At 35.7% G+C, this 20,015-nt stretch overlaps 1 protein-coding gene across 4 annotated transcripts in view; it reads left to right on the forward strand.

Moving 5' to 3' along the window:
• The first annotated feature begins 2,697 nt into the window (after positions 1-2,697).
• The window catches only part of LOC149285340 (nuclear factor 1 B-type-like), a 209,334-nt gene continuing 192,016 nt past the window's right edge, over positions 2,698-20,015 (forward strand). For all 4 annotated transcript variants that reach the window (XM_089495456.1, XM_089495455.1, XM_089495457.1 and 1 more), the window contains exon 1: positions 2,698-2,793. In XM_089495456.1, the coding sequence (XP_089351582.1) occupies positions 2,698-2,793 (96 nt within the window). The remainder of the gene's footprint in view (positions 2,794-20,015) is intronic.

Raw genomic sequence — 20,015 nt, forward strand, 5'->3', positions numbered from 1 at the left:
AATACCTTTTGTAATCATGTCAGATGCGAAGATAAGCCGTTCTTCTGAGTGCTGAAAAACTTTCCCAGGAACAAATTGCAGCTAAGTTTAATACTTCTTAGGGGACAGTACAACACACACTGATGAGATTTTCTTATAACAATTTACTTTCATCCAAAGCAAGGCTAGGCAAACCAATAGTAACCCTACATCATCAGAAGACCAGAATATCAAGCTAACATTGTTACGTGATAGAACAGCATCTGCATCCACAATTCAACATCCAACGCCAGTAAGCAAAAGCAAAGTCAAATGATAACTGGCAAAGTGCTGCCTTTATGGCAAAGTCACGCTCTCTAAACCACTTCTTCATCGAACAAACAAGTGTAAATGTTTAACAATGGGTCAAACAATACAGACATTTCACAGAGGAGACTGAAAACCTCCACTGAACGTACAGTATTTGGGAACATTTGAAAAGGTGAAACACACTGTGGCCTCTCTAGACAATCTGTGAGGCTCTAAGGGAGTGCTGGAATAATGTGGATTGTGAAATTCTGCAGAAAGCAAATGGTGGTTGTACCAAATATTAAGAAATATTCCGAAATTAACAGGAACCACATGTAGCCAACATAAGGAACCAAGAGTTAAATAATTGTATTTTTTTTAATTAAATAATTTAATACATCATCTTGTACAATGGCATAAACATTTTTAGATAACAGGTTTATTCACTAAACTGAATATGTAGGTGTATAGGAGCATTCCAGTTGAAGGTCAATCTGTGATAATTATCTCTTGTGTGGTGGACCAGATTAGCTTTACATAATGCAAGTGTGGAGATTACTTTGATACCATCTCACATATTAAGCCAGGCATTATGCTGGGCTAACTCATTTCTTTTTGCAGTAAAAAGTCACTAGGGCTTGCATTTCATAATGCATTATTAGGTTGGTTATAATTCAAATCACTAAAACCTACCTGCAAACTCAAGGTCTGGTGAATAAGCCCCACAATGGGCCTTTGTCCATGTTAACGCTTCAAGTATTACTTGTGGATTGAAACCTATGCTAAATCACTGTTCCCATCCAAAAAGGTAAAGATAAGTAATTAACCCTTCACTTTCTAAATGACACCGGACACTACATCTCCCTAAGACCATAATTCCAGTTGTATCGATCTGCTTTAAATGTAACAGTGTTTGATGGACAGCACTGATAGAACTGATTTCCTACATTTAACAGTGCTGCCATATCCTGAAACGTTCAGAAAATGTTCAGAAGTTGTAAGAAAAGAAAACTGTGTCTATATTTTGTAAAAGAGGAATAAAATGATTTGTATGGACACTCGTTTTAAGGGGTACATGTATTTAACATATTCTAAGTAAAATTCATTATGGTGATGACGTATTAGAAGCTGTGTTTAATATCTTTAATGTTTAAGTTCACTATATTGAACTAGAATTCCATGCCACCACGCTCATATGCTGTGTCGAATTATATTCTTTGTGTTTTACATTAAATGTTTTACATTTAATTACAGGAGGTTGAATAAAAAGGTATTGCAAATTACCTATTTATTGAATGCAGCATCTCTATTGCTAAAATAGATTTAAAAAGTTATTAAGATTGAGGCTGACTTATTGTTATTAGTAAATATTTTTATTTCATTGAAGCAGTATGTTCTGATAATGCAGAAACATTATAGTTAAAGACTGACATCAATTTTATTTCATTATTATATTTGTATTAAAACCTCTGCCACATCTAATTACATTTTTGACATTTATGGCAACTTTAGATCTAGATAAACTTTCAAGGAGAAAAACATTTTAAAAGTTGTTTTTATTTCAGAAATCATCTTCAAAGAGAGAATCTAACAGATCTACACATTTTGAACAACTGTCTGGACAGCAACTGTCATCTTTCTTTAAAAAAAAAAAAAAAGATATTTGTAACCCAATTTAGCATAGCAAAATCAGATAAGCAATATTAAAACACAGGTGCCCTGGTGTATTACATGCTGTCGCACAACAAAAACCTTTAACTTCTTTTCATATGAAAAGATAGTTTACACGAAATAAGTTACATTTCTCAAAGAGTTAAATTGTTTCCATATGTCAAAGCTTTGTAAACAGCGGTAGGAAGCCTCGGGCAAGGTTTTGTCCAGCCGCAGCCTCTACCTGTGTGTTCTGTCCGCTCTGTTTGTCTATGAGTGTCTGTATGAAACACTGACGTATGAACCATGTCCCTTTTGTATTAAAGGGACTGTTGTGTCTTTGAGGGGGTGGGTGATATTAACACTGAGCAATTATAGCTCTTAGAATGCACCCCCCCCTTCTGTCTTCTTTTCCCCACATGCCTTCTTTATCTACCCAGTGAGGACCACGTCAAACAATATTCAACAGATGAGAATGGAAATAAACTTTAGTCTGCACAGCCAGGCAATTTAGTCAGACGCCTACTTTGAAGTTACTTAATTCTGGTGCTTATGATACACAAGGAGCACACGTTCGTTTCACCAACCCCTTCAGACCAAAAAGAAAAAAGAAAGAAAAAACTGATCCTTGTCTTTATATCAATGAGGTTGGAGTTCTTGCTAATAAAGAATCTTTTCCCATGATGCAGTCTGATAAGGATTGGCCTACATGTAGCCTAGCAAGCCACTGCTGATGGGTTTCTTGATTAGGTGTCTTATCTCCCCATTGAGCTGCATCTGATGAAGGTTGCTGACAGCGTAATGGCTGGGAAAACATCAGACAGCTCCATAAAATGGCAACTATGTTATGACATGTCAGCCAGGACCTGGTGGATGGTAAGTTGGCATGATAATATTTTTTTTTTCTTTCTCCAAAAGTTTTTTTTTTTCTCCCCCACCCCTCGAACTCCTCCTTCATTGTTACAATGCACGTGTTATAAAGTTCACCGTCTGTCCAAAGTCCCAGGCTCGAGTTCAGCGACTCTGCGGAGCCTGTATCAGTGCGTTAGATAGGATTTCTCTACTCTATTGTTGATGCGGTTTTGGCCTTCTTTTGAAAGATACTGCAAGGACACTGTGAGCAGAAAAATGCAAATGTTTCTAGTATGCGCCAAGATGAATGTTGAGCGAGTACAGGAGTGGAAGCAGTCAGAGGACAAAAAAAGAAAAAAGCTGCGATGTCATCTCATTGTTGGCTAATTGTTCTTGAGTTGGTCTTAAAACAGAGCAATCTGTTTCTTTATTCTGTTTTTCCTCTGAATAATTATTTAAAAAGTGCACACAGCTTCCTAATCAGTATGCGATTGTTCTCCACGCTTGTCTTTAATTTGGAGTCCTCCTTCCTAACAGTGAATACACTAATTGGAGCAACCACCGATTAATATTCTGCCTGGCGTAATTAAATTTAGTTATGAAGCTTATGCATATTCCATCCTTTTTTTTCCCCGCGTTCTTTGGTAGAGCATGGATTTTTTTGTTCATATTAATGCAGCTGTGATAGAGAGGGTGGATCTTCGAAACCAATTTTTATGTCACCGGTGCCGGAGAACAACTTAGAAGTTTCTTTGCTTGAGGACAGTGGATCGGTAACAAGTGTCTGGAGAAAGAAAAAGCCTTTTCTTCTCTCTAATGCTACATGAGATTTTTTTCCCCTCTTCAGATACTGATTTTCTTGTAGAGAGACAATGGTCTCTTGTACCCGGCAACGATGCTATGAATGGGAGAAACTTCTGACTGATATTTCATTATGAATATTAATTTTCATTGGGTTTCTTTTGTTTGGCAGAGCTTTTTTTCATTCTTTTTTTTTTTTATTCCCTACTTGATTGCATTTTGCTTGTGTTTTTCTGGATAATTATTATGCTTACTGCACAGAGTATCTTTTCACAATTAGTACAGTACAATAGGCACTTTATTCTTTGCTGGCTGTTATGGGAAACACCAGTGGACAGTGAGTTCCAGTCTCTGGATTGGCAGGAGTTCTTTTATTATTGCTAATGATTATTCTGAAATGGATTTTTTTTTAAAACAAAAAACGAATTTATTACTTGAAAAGGTTGTATTGCGGCAAAACAAGCCTTCTGAAGCGTCCGGTGTACAAATCAGGGAGTATTGTTTTCATTTTTTTCAATATATACCTTGTGATGTTCATGTATAATCTTGTTGCTATACGATGCATCATATACTGCTGTTAGAAATTGAGATTAGACACTCAACTCAAACAAAAGTACCAACTTCTGAGTGATCAACTTTACAGTGTTAATGAGTTATGTGGCTTGACAATAGTAGTTTATGTCTGGTGAGTTTAAGACAACCTTTATTTTTATTTTTTTTGTTAATGTTAAACTAAAATTTAACACCGTCCTGTTATTAGTAAGTGCAAGTTAATTTTTTTTAAAAGCTTTGGTATTTTAGTTGATTTACTAACTAAACCAAAGAGGTGCTTTTGTAATATATGCCATACTACTATAAAAGAGTTATTTTAAACATGCTGTAGTTGGTAAGTGATATATAGCATGGTCTTGCTAGGGTTGATATATGATGATGATTGTATGTTACATTCTCAGAAATTTGTTAAGCCAAAAGTGTGAAATAAAGCACGTGTACATTGCAAAAGTTTGTGTTTATGCACGCATGCAAACGAGGGGAAAAGTGGATTTAACAAAACATAATTATGCTATGTAAGAAACCAGACAAATATTAATTATGATACGCAACAAGCTAACTTCTGCTTCAATTATCTATTTAATCACTCAAAACAGATGGCATATTGCAGTGAAAATCGGAATGATGTAAGCTATCAGGAGATGAGTATGGGTAGCTGAATGAGTCAAATTAAAATAGTCCATCTGTATCTGTATGTAAGTATGTGTGTGTGTGTATATATATATATATATATATATATACATATATATACACACATATATATATATATATATATATATATAAATATATATGTGTGTGTATATAGATTATACATAAAGCATTTGTAATGTTCTGCTTAAAGTCACTTTCATAGTAGTGCCGCACAATATTATTAGAAATGTATTAAATATTGCAAATTTAAAGTTCAATCTTTATGTGGAATGGTGATTTTCCATATAGTAATAGTTAACCAGCTTGTTTTAGAGTTTTAATAACTATTGCCACTTCAAGCTTTAGAGTAAGTAGTAATGATTTACAGTAATTTGCCTGAGATATGAACATTGGACATTTACTGATATATGGTGCTATTTCTAGAATTGAGTTCTATGTTAGAAGTGTGTGAATGTGCGTGTGAATGTTCTGTCCGCTGTGTTAAATCATACAGTTACTGTAAATATATAAGATTGTAACATTTACACAGATTTACCAAGATTAATGCTATAGATTCATATAAGAACTGATTAATGTTCATGACAAATAGCTAAACTTTAACTTTGGGGGGACACCAGTCATAGAATGAATTATTTAACTTAATTGATCAATCAGATTTCTATGGCAAAAGTGAATGGTGGTTGAAAATGTATTGCGTTGGTGATGTTAAACCTTGCAACTATGGTTTGGGACACACATGTTATATAAATCCAAGTTATTTAATGAAGGCTGGTGACATTATCTTTCCATTTTACCGAAGGTCTCTTCCTAACATTTTTTTAGCAACATTAAAATTATTGTGACTTTAAACAATACCTGCAATATGATGTTCTTACATGTTCTTTCAAGAGAAAAAATAAAATTTGCAAATATGTTTTGCCGATACTTTGCCAATGAATAAACAGAACATATTGCATTTTTATGTCTACAAGCAACTCCATCTTTTTTTTGCTTTTACTTTTCAATAATGCCACATAATATGATGTCAATAAGTTATATAAAAGTCCAAGAGGGACAGATTCTCTATATAAAGAGGAGTGTTAAAATCATGTACACGATTTCAAGTTATAGGGTGGAAGACTAGGGGGAAAGTTGAGAAGATCATACGTTACAGAAATAGTAGTGGATCCCTAGCATTGACTACCAGTGGTAGTATTGGTACAGTCAAACACAGTAAAAGAATAAATGAATAATTGTAAAAGTACCCTAAAGAATTAATAAGTAGAAACAATTGGGTCAGCTAATATAGACTGATTGGTTACTTAAAATTAAAGAGTACAAAAACCACAGTAAGTAAACTAAATAAGCACAGAATTTAATATATCTGAGTACAGTATACATGGATGAGTACAGAATATTGGGATGAACATATATACTGATGACTAGTACATATGGATACTTTGGTATGTTGGTGCGTTTTGTGAATTCCCAACCCACAGCGCTTCCATGTATTTCGCCAGCTTGCATATCCATTGATATCAATGGCGACTTAATTATGGGGAAACGAGCGGCCATGTTTTTGCGAGTTTACTGTGGGATGAACAATTACGCTGCAACTGTACTGTTTCATACAGGTTCCCTTTTGTCAGTGGTCTCAAAGTGTGGTATAATATTTGCGTTTTTTGTTACCAAAATACCTCTAAAACAAATATATTGATTAGATTGTGAAATGTGCAGACTACAGGTAATTTCAATAAATGAATCTAATGATCATGAGACTATCTAAGGAAAATCCACACTAGTATGTGTTTTTTTCAAAAGCCGGTCGCACCTCTACTAGGTTATTGAATGCAAAGGTTATAATGCTCGATAATGGGAAGAAATATGTTATATTTAGTTACGAGAAAGAATGAGGTGTGACTGATGTTTGGAGCCTCTAAGAAAATACTGACATTTAACTCCTAGAGTGATAACTACATATGTGATATGTTGATGGCAAAGTGTTCTGAGACCATCAACTACATATCACATACGTAGTGACACTACTAATTAATGTAAAAATGAAGAACATTTTCTGTAGCGCAGTGATGCTGCCAATCAGGAGCCATGTAAACTTCTCATGGAGAACAACATGTAAATGTACATGCAAGACTTCCATTATAGATGGAACCCTCACTTTTACATTTAATTGTTAAGAGGTCATCTGAGGAAGAGAGACTGTGATAAACAGTCAATGGCTTCCAACATTTAGGGGTCAGGCATTGTGACATAACCAGACCACAAATCACAAAGGTCAAAGCCCCCCTTATATATATATAAAAGAAAATATTAATAATAATAAATAATAAAAAATGATAATTTCAAAAAGCCAATGCTCATTAATATATTTATATTTTTAAATAAAAAATGGTAGTTAAGCTTTTGACTTGTGTAGTGAAAATCTATGAATATTGGCCAGGCCTCTCAGCAGAAGAAAAATGTGACTGGATGCCTGCCACTTACAATGGTTAAAAGCGCAACACCAAGGGGGAAACGACATATTAATATTGCATAGAATACCCAGGCAATGGGAAATTAAAGAAAGAAAATACTAGTTAAGCACATAATAATATATGCACATATAAAAGACATGGCGTACTGGGAGTTGTTGGTCATGTTGGGCAATCTTAAGGCGAAGATCCAATCCTAGCACAGTTGGCGTATTATGATTGAACTCTCGCATTAAGCCCTGCCTGGCACAACTGATAATTCCCATCAGTCATATGCCATTTATATGACTTCGGCCTGTCCTGCTTAGCGTTGGACGGCTGGTAGTGTCATATCACCGGGTATGGAAGAGATTTTGTCACGTGATGGAATAGTGAAGTTGAATGATGAAAAAATAGTTCCAACCATTAGGTCATATATATTTAGTAGAAACATAGTCGGAACCTATGACACAAGGTATATTATATATGTCGTTTGTTGAAGGAAGAGGGCTATAATGATAGCCATATACGCCAATATCATATAATAATGTTTACAGAGAAACTGCAAAGATGTAAGTTTCTACCACTAGAGACTCAGATATGAGTGTACTAAAACAATACACCAAAGCATAGGTAGTCTAAGAGATTATGGGAAATAAAGAAACATTTGCATGAAATGCTCTGGATTTAACTTTGGCTAAGTCTTCTTTGTTAAAGCTTGAAGATCTAAATCAGAATCTCTACGAACTGGAACATTTATGAAAAAAATAAGATTAACACAAGTAATATATGTTTTCAATGCTGAATCTGGTAATGACTGTATCTTAGAGGTGAGAATTTCATTTTAATACCTTTTTCCAATTATTTTTGAGGTACCAACAAGATCTGTGATGCTGAATTTATGGTTTGAAATAAAAATATGTTAAAATATAAGACCAGTAAAAATATAATAGTTTTTGCTGCTATAGGTTTTTAAACATACTCTATCCCAAAAAAATTTGGATTTATATATATATATAAAAAATATAATTTAGTAAAGGAAATTAAAAAGCAAGCAGCAGAGAAGTGAACGTCTGAACCCTACTTTCCCTTGTTTTTCTTGGCTTTTACATAATACGAAAAAGTTTATTGATTTTTCCCTAGTCTGGAATTAAACTTCTCAGTAATTTGTTACGTGTTAATTTACAAGATTTCTAGTGAAAGCAAGTTAACGCTATAATTGCCTTCTGGTATATGATACCATGGTGTAAAGTTCCTAACTATAAAAGAAATCAGTAAAAATCAATATAGTGTCAGCTTTTGTCAGGCCACAAGTATAGCCAAGTCTCTTTCTTCTTTTAAAGTCCAGCTAACCATGCGACACATTGTTTGTTAACCCTATAACAGCCTGCGTCATACAAATTAGTAATTAACTTGTTACTTGTCTCTTGTAATCCTATCATAAGTCTTAAAAGCATCAAGTCTTTCTTTTGGTGTCCATGGCCTACATTTTTAACCTTAATAATGAGCTTTCACAGACCGTTTGCTTCGAGGAGATGAACATATGCTACAGCGGGTTAACGCACACACGGCTGAGTAATAGCTCATGCAGAAAATAATAACGAGCATGTTGCTCGACATGTAATAGTAAAAGGAACTTAAAGTAGCACCCAGTAGCTAAATGTCAAATGTGCTGTGTTTTTATTTTTACACTATCTAATAATGGCATTAATAAAACATTAATCCATAGATGACACAGCTACATAATGTACATAATGTTCTTGGACTGTCTTCTGTATGTGTTAATGAGTTACGGACATACAGAAGAATAACAGACACATAGAATCTGGCGAAAACACTTGGTTCACCTAGCCTTTCTATTATTCAAACCTTATTTGGTCCTTGTTCTTATCATATCTTCACGATAGCCGTATACCTACCCCATGCATATCATCCCCCCCAGCCCCCCCCGTATTAACCTTTACCACTTTTGCTTGGAGACTTTTCCACCTATCTACCACACTATATGTTGATGTAATAGTACAATCAATCAAGTCTAACCGCCCCCCATTGTTGGTGATGGCAACACAGACCAAAGGTGATCCTAACCAGCAACATAATGTGCATATAGGCATGTAACGGTTATAATCCAACATTTACACTGCATAACAATCATCTTCTTTAAAAAAAAAAAAAAAAGATCTTGATTGTAATATAAATTACAGAAACCATTAGTTGGGAGGAAACTGTGTAAGTACCACTTTTTCTGACAATGTAAAAGAAACAAGTCATTTTTTTCTGCGTCTGGTAAACATTTGTACATTTGAACAGTGTTTTTTTCCTTTTGGGTGAAAGAATGGTCAAATTTCACACTTTTGCTGAAGCAATCCTGCATTAAGAAGTGGAGGAATTGAAACGTTTAACCGTATTCTTCACCAACTTAGCTTTAACAGGTGCTACAATAACGGGCTTTATGACAGTCATCCAGATCACTCCTCCTCCAGACTATTCCTCCTCTCGTATGATAATGAAAGGGCCTTTGTGCAATCTCAAGTGTCCCATGCCTTTTGATTTTCCACCTGCTTTGGATCACCCATTCCTCATATCAAAGGGATAGGATCCCGATGGGAAACATAAACCCTGTATCTGAGATATTTCTTTTATTCTGTACTGCTCACTTTCTGTTTGTATGTATTCCTGAATAGAAGAATATAAGAAAGTGAATTAGGGGGGAAATTAGTTAAATTAAATTAGAGTTTTCTTATTGATGGGAATAGAAAGCCTAAAATAATACATATTATCTATTATAATAAAAAATATTTAGAGGGATAATTCTTTGTGTTTAAATAAGTTTCAAGACACTGTGGTGTTACTCAACAACTGTTCTTTGTGCTGATGCATATCACCGAAGGGCTTCATTTGGAATGGGTGGCCATTTCATGGTGGCTTAGCATATTACATTTTATTTTTGCATCAAGATTGGCATTATATCGTTTACAGAAGCTTGTGAGGTACAATTTGCAGTGATGATTCTTTTCAACATGGACCAAAATAATAATTAAAAGAAACCTTACACTCATTATATGTTTAGATATGGTTAGAAGAGGAAGCTGTTGGCCAAATAACCGGTTGTGGCCACACACAGTAAAGCCACTTTAGCCTATAATCCTAAATGCAAGCATTTTTGAATTAACAAACCAGAGAAAGAATATCTTATTTACTCTCCAAGTATACAACTGGATGGCGGGTGTCACAGAAACCTTAGTTTTGAATAACCTTAAATAGTAAATTCTGGTTCAGTATTATAATACATACTTCTGATGTATATGTGTTTTTCTTCATTACTTGTGTAAAGGAAGAGTTTGTGAGACATTTATGTTTCAACTGATTTGCAAAGACATTTATATTGCTGAACTAAATGGGATTAAATATAATAACTATGCTCCTTTAGTGACGTCATCTGCAAACATCATTTGACAATTCTGCAGTGCAATGGAGAGAAATTAATTTGTCCCAACCCCCGGCACTCAAAGGGTTAAACCAACTCTGGCATGATCCGGCGAAGTCCAAAAATAAGCTTGGATCATATCAGGAGTATATATCAATGTCTGACTAGGCATCATGGGAGATGTCCTACCACGTCAGTTGTTGAAGGTTGAAGATTAGTATTAAACCAAGATATGTAATGCTCTAAGTCTGGTTTGCATATGTAATGGAGCAAAGGCTAAGAAAAACTAGACTTGGTGTAATTATTCATGTCTGAATAATTACACCAATATTGGTTGCATCTATAAATAAAATATCACTTTTTTTCTTTTCCTTGGAAGCTTTTCTTCAGATTGGGATTCTCAGCTGCAGCGTCTGCATTCCATGTCAGAGATTTTAATGGTTGAGAGCGGCATGTTAAGTCTAGGTCTCGCAAGAATTCATTAACTAAAGTGCAAGATGATCTTTCTTCAGTGAATGGCTAAGAAACTTCAAAGGTTGGACCAGATCTTAGGCTCCAATAAAAAAAACAAAAACAATATCATATGTACAAATAATAAGCTGAAACGATATTATGTAATACAATATACACTGATGATTTGTGCCCATTAAAGAAACTATAACACAGGAAAATGAAATAGTTCTAAGGTTTGTTTAAATATCCTGCACCATCCCAATTAATGTTTTTTTTATCATAGACTGATCTATCTTTTGTGGGGGAAAAACGAATGAAAACAAGGCTATGTGCTTTTTACTATATAAGGTTTATAATACTAGACATTAAATAATCACTGTTGCTCCCACTTTCCTTACGTCAACCTCGCAGACCTTCATAACCCTGGCATGGAACAGTGCAGGGACACTATTTTTCAAGGAATTGAAATGGTGTTGTATTATGCCCATAGGCATTAAATGCACAGGGTATGGACTGTCTGAGTCCATCACAAATGGGAACTTCACAGGTTAGGCTACCTGGAGCTCTCTATCTCTTCTCTGGGGGAGTGACTTCATGTGGGGACAGGTCTAGCCATGTGAGCAGAAAGTCAGAGAGCCTAGACTGTCCAGAGAAAGAAGAACCTGACCAAGCAACCCAGTAAAGCAGTTATTATTATTGTAATTAGATTTGATTTATTGTATTATAGCACCAACATATGCAATGGGTTGTTTCCATTCATTGACTTCTTTAAATTGAAGTCATTTAGTGAATCATTGTTTCATCATGTCCCAAAATGACTCCTGTTGGGTTTTCAGCAATAGAGTTACATTAACCAGGTATTAATCCCCTTTTGTCATATTAACAGATACACAGATACATAGATACACAAGCATTGCAATGAGAGGCTGAAGGTAAACAGTGCAAATGAGATGCCTTCATAAGCAGAGCTTAGCGGATAAGTAAAGGCATGAGATCAGATAAGATATGGAAAAGCCAAGGACGGAGAGGTTTCAGAGGTCCCAGGTACATACCAGTCTATCTGTAATATCACCGTTTTTATCAATGTCACCATTGAAAGTGACTTCAGGATTGTTTCTCATACTGTGAGATAATTTAGCAGATTATTTCTGGGGACACTGCAGTTGTTTATGTAAAGCAGAAGTGATTTCCGATTATCTCATACCCTAATTAGTGTGTTTGCAGATCCCCGGGCATTCATCTCAGCTGCGACTTCTTTGGCATGGCTCTGTGGGACAAGACCATATGTGTATGCCACGTCATAATATCATGTCCTCAATTAACTAGATGCCAAGGTGATTAAACATAAGTGATATATTTGAAGCACTGATGACAATCATTATCAAGAGAGATAATGTCATTTTATAATACAGATATACTGATTATATTCTGATATCTACATGTGCTGCTTGATGTAACACATTGGCATTCTAAAGAAACCATCTTTTTAGAATATAAAAAAGGGAACTGGGGAGGCTAATTAAATTCATTTTTTGTTTTGGCTATTGTTTTTGTTTTTTTACTATTATGACCAGAACAAACCATTTTTTATGCAAATTTGGCACTTTTTTAGTGTCCCCATTATCACATATTCCTTTACATTTTAAGTTACATTTTGTGTGTTTGTTTTTCCATTACCTGAATACGTAACATAATTTCATATACAGACCAAGAAAAGCTTGTAAGTGAAAAATGTAAATTCCCGTAAGGGTATTTAAAGCAACAATGGTGGCATTGGCTACCTTGGCTATATCCCACTGACTTTACTATTGTTAAAACTAGTGGAGGGAGTTAGAAGGCAGAGTATACTGATTTTCACCACCACCATTTTCCTCTCTCTGTCATTCTTTTGATCTCCTGCTTTTTATAAACACATTGGCAGGATGTAATTATCTTGTCTATTACCCGCAGAACAATCGGACATGTGTAGAGAGGCATTGTGTGGGCACTTGTGTGTTTCGCTTTTTCCTTGAGCCAGTGATGCTGTGTAATAGGAAGGTACCTCGGTGACAAGGAATGGTAGGAGGACACAGGCTCATGGAAACTCTGTATCAGATTTCAGATGTTAATTATAATCATGCGCATAAGCGTAGATAATGCTACATAATTATATTGCAGAGTTATTGTTGTAAAGTCAGTTACTGTAGGCAATTCATAAGAAGCAGCATGGTGAGCAAATGTTAACTTGTATATACATAATACAGAGGGATAATTCATCGTACCCAGCAGTGGATAATCATTTTGTAATTTCACAAACTCAATAAGCTTTCATGTGAAGCCAGACAAGTGAACAAAGGATCTGCTATGACACAGATAGAATAAGTCCCCCAAAATGTCCAGTGCCCAGGGATGTCTATGAAATTTCACAACCACGAAGAAGCCAAGTGAAGTAACTGAACTCCACAGTGACTTAAGTTGAGTTTGAATTTTGGTAGATTAAAGCAAAAGCAAGCAAAAAAAGTTCCCTTTGCTTGCTAATGCTAACAAAGCAATATTTGTATTGCAACCCAATTAAAACAAAAAGAATGGAGTTTCAAAAAATGGCTTAAAATTCTAATGTAGTTTAATTTACTTCCCATCATAAATTTATGTTATGAAGCAAATACTTCATCCTACATGAACCATTGGGCATGCCATAGCCCTTTACCTCCCTGTAGGCATTGCATATTAGCTAAGGTGTCTAATTGGGCATTGTCTAATTGGGTTTGTATATTGGGGAAGACATGGCTTATGTTGAATAGCACCATATGATATGACTTTATAGTCAATGTGAAGAGAGCAGATTGGTGGTACCATGGTTAACAGGCTGCCCTACATAGACCATAACAAGTAATTGTAAGTACCTGGGAAGTTTTAGCCATTAAGTCACAGCATTATGGTTTTGGGTTTAACTAACTTTATTGATAGGGCTTAAGAAAAAAATGGATTGGGATCACCTGGTTAAATCAAGCGGCATGTAAGATGTAACATATCAACTTGGGCATTTGAATGTCCTCTGAACAGATGACCACTTTTGTAGATCACTATTCCAGTGTCAAACTCAGCCTAAAAGGGTATTGGTATCAGGGAATGACATGTAGAGATTTGCTTTAAAAGGTATAGATATGCAACAGCAATTTCTGATTTAAAAATGTTAATATTTCAAATTGACATCCTTGTATGATATGTTATAGAATATTTAGTCAGCAATTTTGGAATTACTAACGTCCACTTGAGGTTGAACCCTTGGTTTCAGGTGAGTGTGATATAGGGTATTATTAGGCCTTAACCATTGTCTAAAAGACACCTGTGGCCTTTACCTGTGTATCAATATAAGAATCTTAAGTCAAGGAGTTGAGCAGAATGATGTCCAAAGTGAAAATCAAAGCCTTAGTCAAAAACAGAAACCAATAAGCATAATAAAGGCTATGGTATGGTCAATTACTCACCTGAGCGCCGGAGATAAGGAAGCTGTTGATTCCTCCTAATGCACCTGACAGAAGATGCTAGAGATAAGGGTCTCAATTCTATGACCTGACTAAACATTAATTAATACCGTTAATAAACGGTATAAGAAAAAAAACAGAGCAAGCAAGTCAACAGCTTGACTAAACTTGATAGAACACTTGTACATTCAACAGTACGAATATACAGAAAATGCTACAGTGAAACACAGAAAACCCTTCCCTTGAAGTGATTCAGCGAGGTGCACAGCGTGTAAGGGCACTAAAATGGATACATTTTTGTTCAGACATTTTAGAACACTGAATCCTTTGTCTAACCTCCACTAGACCTGACTTAACTAAATGTAGACACTGTACAAGAGCCAATTAACACAAGGATAGTTAATGTTTCCAAAGCTGACACATGTTGTGTACCATAAGCAGGGCCGGCTCAAGACATAATGCCTCCTGGGGCGCCCCCCTCTCTCTCCTCCGCTTTAAAAAAAAGGGCTTGGGGCGGGAAAGTGCCGCCCCTTCAATTGCCCCACTCTGCTCCATGGTAGGGCCGGCCCTGACCGTAAGATATCATAAAGCTACTCCTGCCCCTACTTACACCTTAGGTATGTGCCCAAAATCCCACCATGAATGTCAAATGCACCACTACCCATGTGCACATGCATATCACTCCTATTTAACACCATCACATTGCTCAAATAAAAGTTTATGTAAAAATTGAAAAATTGTGGTGTTTGTTAATGTTTATGGATGCAGTGTTTGTAATATGTGGAAAGGTGTATTATATGCAATTTACTTTGCAACGTTCTCCTCCAATACTTCTGGTGTAATCAGCACTTTCTGTGACCATCGGTGCATGGTTCCAACATTTTTTTCCTTTGATCTAATTAGTGCTTAAGTGTTTTTGCCATTCTCACCGCGCACATTGTGGTGTGATTGGGTGATAAGGTCTCTTCCTTCTTATGTGCACTTTGGCTAGGAATTATTGTTTGTAGGTTGTTAGTCAGGGGCACTGAATTACTTCATACATACTGGATCGACAGGTCTGTATTTTCTATGTCTAGATTTAGTCAGATCCATTGAATCAAAGCCAATGGGACTTGCATAAAATGGGACTCTGGTATATAAGTATGTACAGCAGTAAGATGAGCCCTCTTTTTATAGATTTACCATATAGATTTTTAGCACAAGTATTTACGGCTATTGAGTATTCCTTTAAACTGCGTCCTTTAAAACAATATAAATAACCCCTGTTTACAGTTACAGAGCCGTTATTGATTTTTATCTCAATGTATTATTCTACCACATGGCATGTATAGGTCATTAGATTAATAAAGAGGATTAATATTCTGAATTTATTGGAAATCTATTAATTAGGACTATTTACGGAATACGCCTAGTCTTTTTTTCTTCTAGTCTCTTTATCCAAATCTACTATTTGGATAATCAACTGTAACAATAGATATTTTATAGGGTTGTGTTCTCACAACACAGTAGTTTGGCCTTACCGGTAATGAGGTGTGTATTTTGGCAGCTGCGCTTGTAAACCTTATTGTGACCTTGTACTTGTCACACACATGTACAAAACTAGAAGTGGACTGTTTTATTTGCAATTTGGGAGACAGATCATAGTCTTCAGTGTCACTTAAAATGTGGGATACATGTGTCGATATAGAATCTTGGAAGAGGGACATATGTTTTCTTTTTAGAAAAAATATTTTAAAACAAAGAAATGCAAAACACACATAAAGTAGTGATTTGAGGTAAAAATAAGTAATCCTATCCAGGAGTATAATGTATATACAATATTTAGCTAATGTCCGTTCAAATACTATGATCTGTCCTGAGGTGACCTGAACTGCTGGCCATGCATGAACTGTACATGTATCATGTGGACGCAAATAAACAGAAAATTAAGTTTCAATTATTTCCACTCTTGGCGCTATATAAATAAAAGATAATAATAATAATAATAATTTCCAAGCTGACACATATGGCAAAACAATCTATGTCATCAGCAATTAAACAGTTAAATAATTTGTCTTACTTCTCAATAAGAATATTTTATAAAGGGAGTTGTTTGCGTTACATAATACATTGATATATGAACCTTGGGTTATCGCTTTTAATTAACACATTTAATATAGGGCAGGTTCCAATAAACTTTAATCAAACTTTTTTACAAGCTCCTCTCCTGTGTTTTCTAGATGTGACTTAATCAAGTAATGGTATTTAATAGGAAAATATATATGTAAGAAGCTTTGGATTTCATCTCCCTTGTGCCAGAGCTGAGGAAGTAATAAGGTTTAGGTTCTAACTAATAAAGCAAAGACATGAGTTGGCTGCCGTGTACTGGTTCCACATTTCTCTCTTCCGTAATGACTTTGTAGAATATCTGAGCCCTTGACTTTTTTCTCATGAGTCTGTTTTTGGAATATCAATAACTCAACACAATATAGACGTATTCAAATCTCATTTCCTAATGGGATTATCCGGAGCCACAAAAGGGTTTGTTTAAAAAAAAAAAAGAGGGGGGGTCCAAAAGGATTACATTTCCAAAATCTTGTACCGCTGCCTAAGTTCTGTCCATAAAGGTTTATAAAGCACAACTTTATGGGAAAAAGAAAACAGTGCTCAGCATTGTGTATTATATTCTGCTAGAGAAACAACTCTGTGTCTGCGTTTAGCTATACTTGGTTGGGTAAATCGCTCTGATAATTTCACGAACTGAGACAATATGTTCCTCTGCTTTTCATAAGACATATTTAACCCGTTATTTCTCCGGATGAACTTATAACACATAACAGAGCATGGGACATAAATAATGGGGGTCGCTTCTTTCTTCTTTTTCACTAGACTACACAGCCTTAATCAGTGTGCAGTACCCTGGAGGAAAGACTATAGAGCAGATGAAATAGAAACATTTCAACTCTCTTGATTTCACTTATCCGCCCCATTCATCAAAGTAATACATTCTTACGTTAATCTTTTACTTTAAATTATAGTACTGAAGGTCAAGGTCTAAACTTAAACCTTCAGTACACGTTTAACGTACTTTACTGCTGAGTGGATATGTACATGCATGGAATTGGCATAAAGCTTGCCTAAACATATAATATAACCATGGACCAAATGATGAAAATAAAAATGAGCAGACTATATCGGCTAAATTGCTTTGTTGTGTTTGTGGGTTTTTTGGGCTTTGATACTGTCTTCTGAAAGGTCCCTTTATCAAACCATGTCTACTGACTCTTGAAAACCATCCAACTTTACTTATGTAGGTTGTGTAAGTCACCAACAACTCAAGTTGCATTACCCTAGATAAGCGGACAGGAATATTTTTCTAACAACAGAGAAACGTGTTGTAGCCTATAAGAAGCTAAATTTGGGACAGCTCCACATATTGTCCAACCTGTCCATCACACTTGATATTACACATGGTCCATGCTGCTGTTTCTCAAAGAAATGGTAATGTTGATATTAAGGGGCATATTCATTTAAGGAGCAGTCCAGTGTCCTAGGCAGCCTTTTAAACAAAGAATGCATATTAAAGAACTTTGTAAGTATTCATTAAACCTGAACGATAAGGAAAGATAAATTACTTAACGCTAGTAGAAGATGCAACTCCAAAGCTGCATGAAATTGCTCATATCGAGATGCTTGCCAAGCTAGCAATGGAGATGATGACCACTAAAAACCATATAAGCTACATCCTGAGTTGAATGATCAACTTTATTGTGACAGAAGGAAATCTTTTAAAAGGCCTAAAATAACAACATGCATGCAGAGATGGCATATTTGTCGTGTATATGTGATCCAGACCTGTTATCTTAGCCTTATCAGCTACACTAACATACTGACCCAATATCATACTGCCTTGTGGTAAACAAAAGAATGGCTCAGTCAATGAATTTACTTTATTTGATAAAAAGGACTCATTAGTTTGATTTTAACAGTTTGCTCAGTGTGGTATCTGACCAGGAAAAGACAAATTTCACATGACTGTCTACAACGACAATTTACAGGTCTGCAGATAAAGGAGTGTTATTGGTACACTGTAAAATAAAAGCTACTTTTCCTTAATCCTGACCTGCATTATTACATACAGCACTGTCTTTAATGCACACATATTTGTTGTCCATGGGATCTCCCTTTTTGATGTACTGTTGCAATTGACCTTCTACATACATCATTACCGAATGATGCAGAGACCTCAGTAGGGGTGTGACAAAATAATCCCTATTTTGAAAAGCTTACATTCAAAGCATTAATGTATTTATTTAGAAAAGCTGATTAATAAGCAACTTGTAAGCAACTTATTGTGTGGAGTATCTCCAGCCAGCTTCCAAGGCTTTTGGCACTGTGAGCGTGGGTTTACCCGGACAAGTGCATGCCCCGTGAAGGAATGGATCTGCGGAGGTTTAGAACAGACTAATCTCATTAAACAAGCAAGCAGCTTGGATGGACACTGGTATTTGCTTAAGTGAATTTCAGGACAACAGCAGCCCTGCTTCACCTGAAACTTGCTGACTGAGTGTATCTCCCAGCAGAGGTATACATATTATTGGGCAGAATGGTTCTTATCTGCCGACACATTCTAGTACTATTTACAATGGCAGTGCCAGGGGCATACGAAAACATATGATAACCAACAGAGCACAACATATCTGCATGTTTTTTTATTTGGTAGTGAAGCAGTGTTTATTTTTTTCTCAGCAGTGTTTGGTAGAATTCAGGTAACATGGTCCCTTTAACCCTTTAATTGTTTGTAAGGCAGTAGCCAACAATGTATTGTATGTGGTAGCACTTCAGAGCCCCCACTTGTTTTTAGTGAATGCAGAAAAACTGTACTGTTATGTAGTTTATTGTATACGTATCACAATAATTATATTGTAATATATATAAATGTAATGTGTATATATATATATATATATACATATATATATATAAATATAAATCAGCCATAATTATTATGACCACTAACAGGTGAAGTAAATAACATTGATAATCTTTTTATCATGGCACCTGTCAGTGGGTGGGATGTATTAGACAGCAAGTGAACATTTCGTCCTCAAAGGTTGTGTGCTACTAGCAGGAAAAATCTGAGGGCCAAAGTGTGATGCCTAGATGACTGGGTCAGAGCATCTCCAAAACTGCACGTCTTGTGGGGTGTTCCAGCGGAAAACCGGTAAACCAGCGACGGGGTCATGGACGGCCAAAGCTCATTGAAGCACATGGAGGGCGAAGGCTGAAATTGTAGCTTAAATTGCTGAAAAAATTGCTGGTTCTGATAGAAAGGTGTCAGAACACACAGTGCGTCTACAATGGGCATGTGAGCAAAATAACTGGACTATGAAGCAATAGAAGAAAGTGGCCTGGTCTGATGAATCACATTTTCTTTTACATGACGTGGATGGTCGGCTGCATTCATAAAGGCCC

This window comes from Sceloporus occidentalis, unplaced genomic scaffold (assembly GCF_023333645.1).
Source record: "Sceloporus occidentalis isolate IW3139 unplaced genomic scaffold, rSceOcc1.0.p SCAF_80, whole genome shotgun sequence".
In the NCBI taxonomy this organism is placed as follows: domain Eukaryota; kingdom Metazoa; phylum Chordata; class Lepidosauria; order Squamata; family Phrynosomatidae; genus Sceloporus; species Sceloporus occidentalis.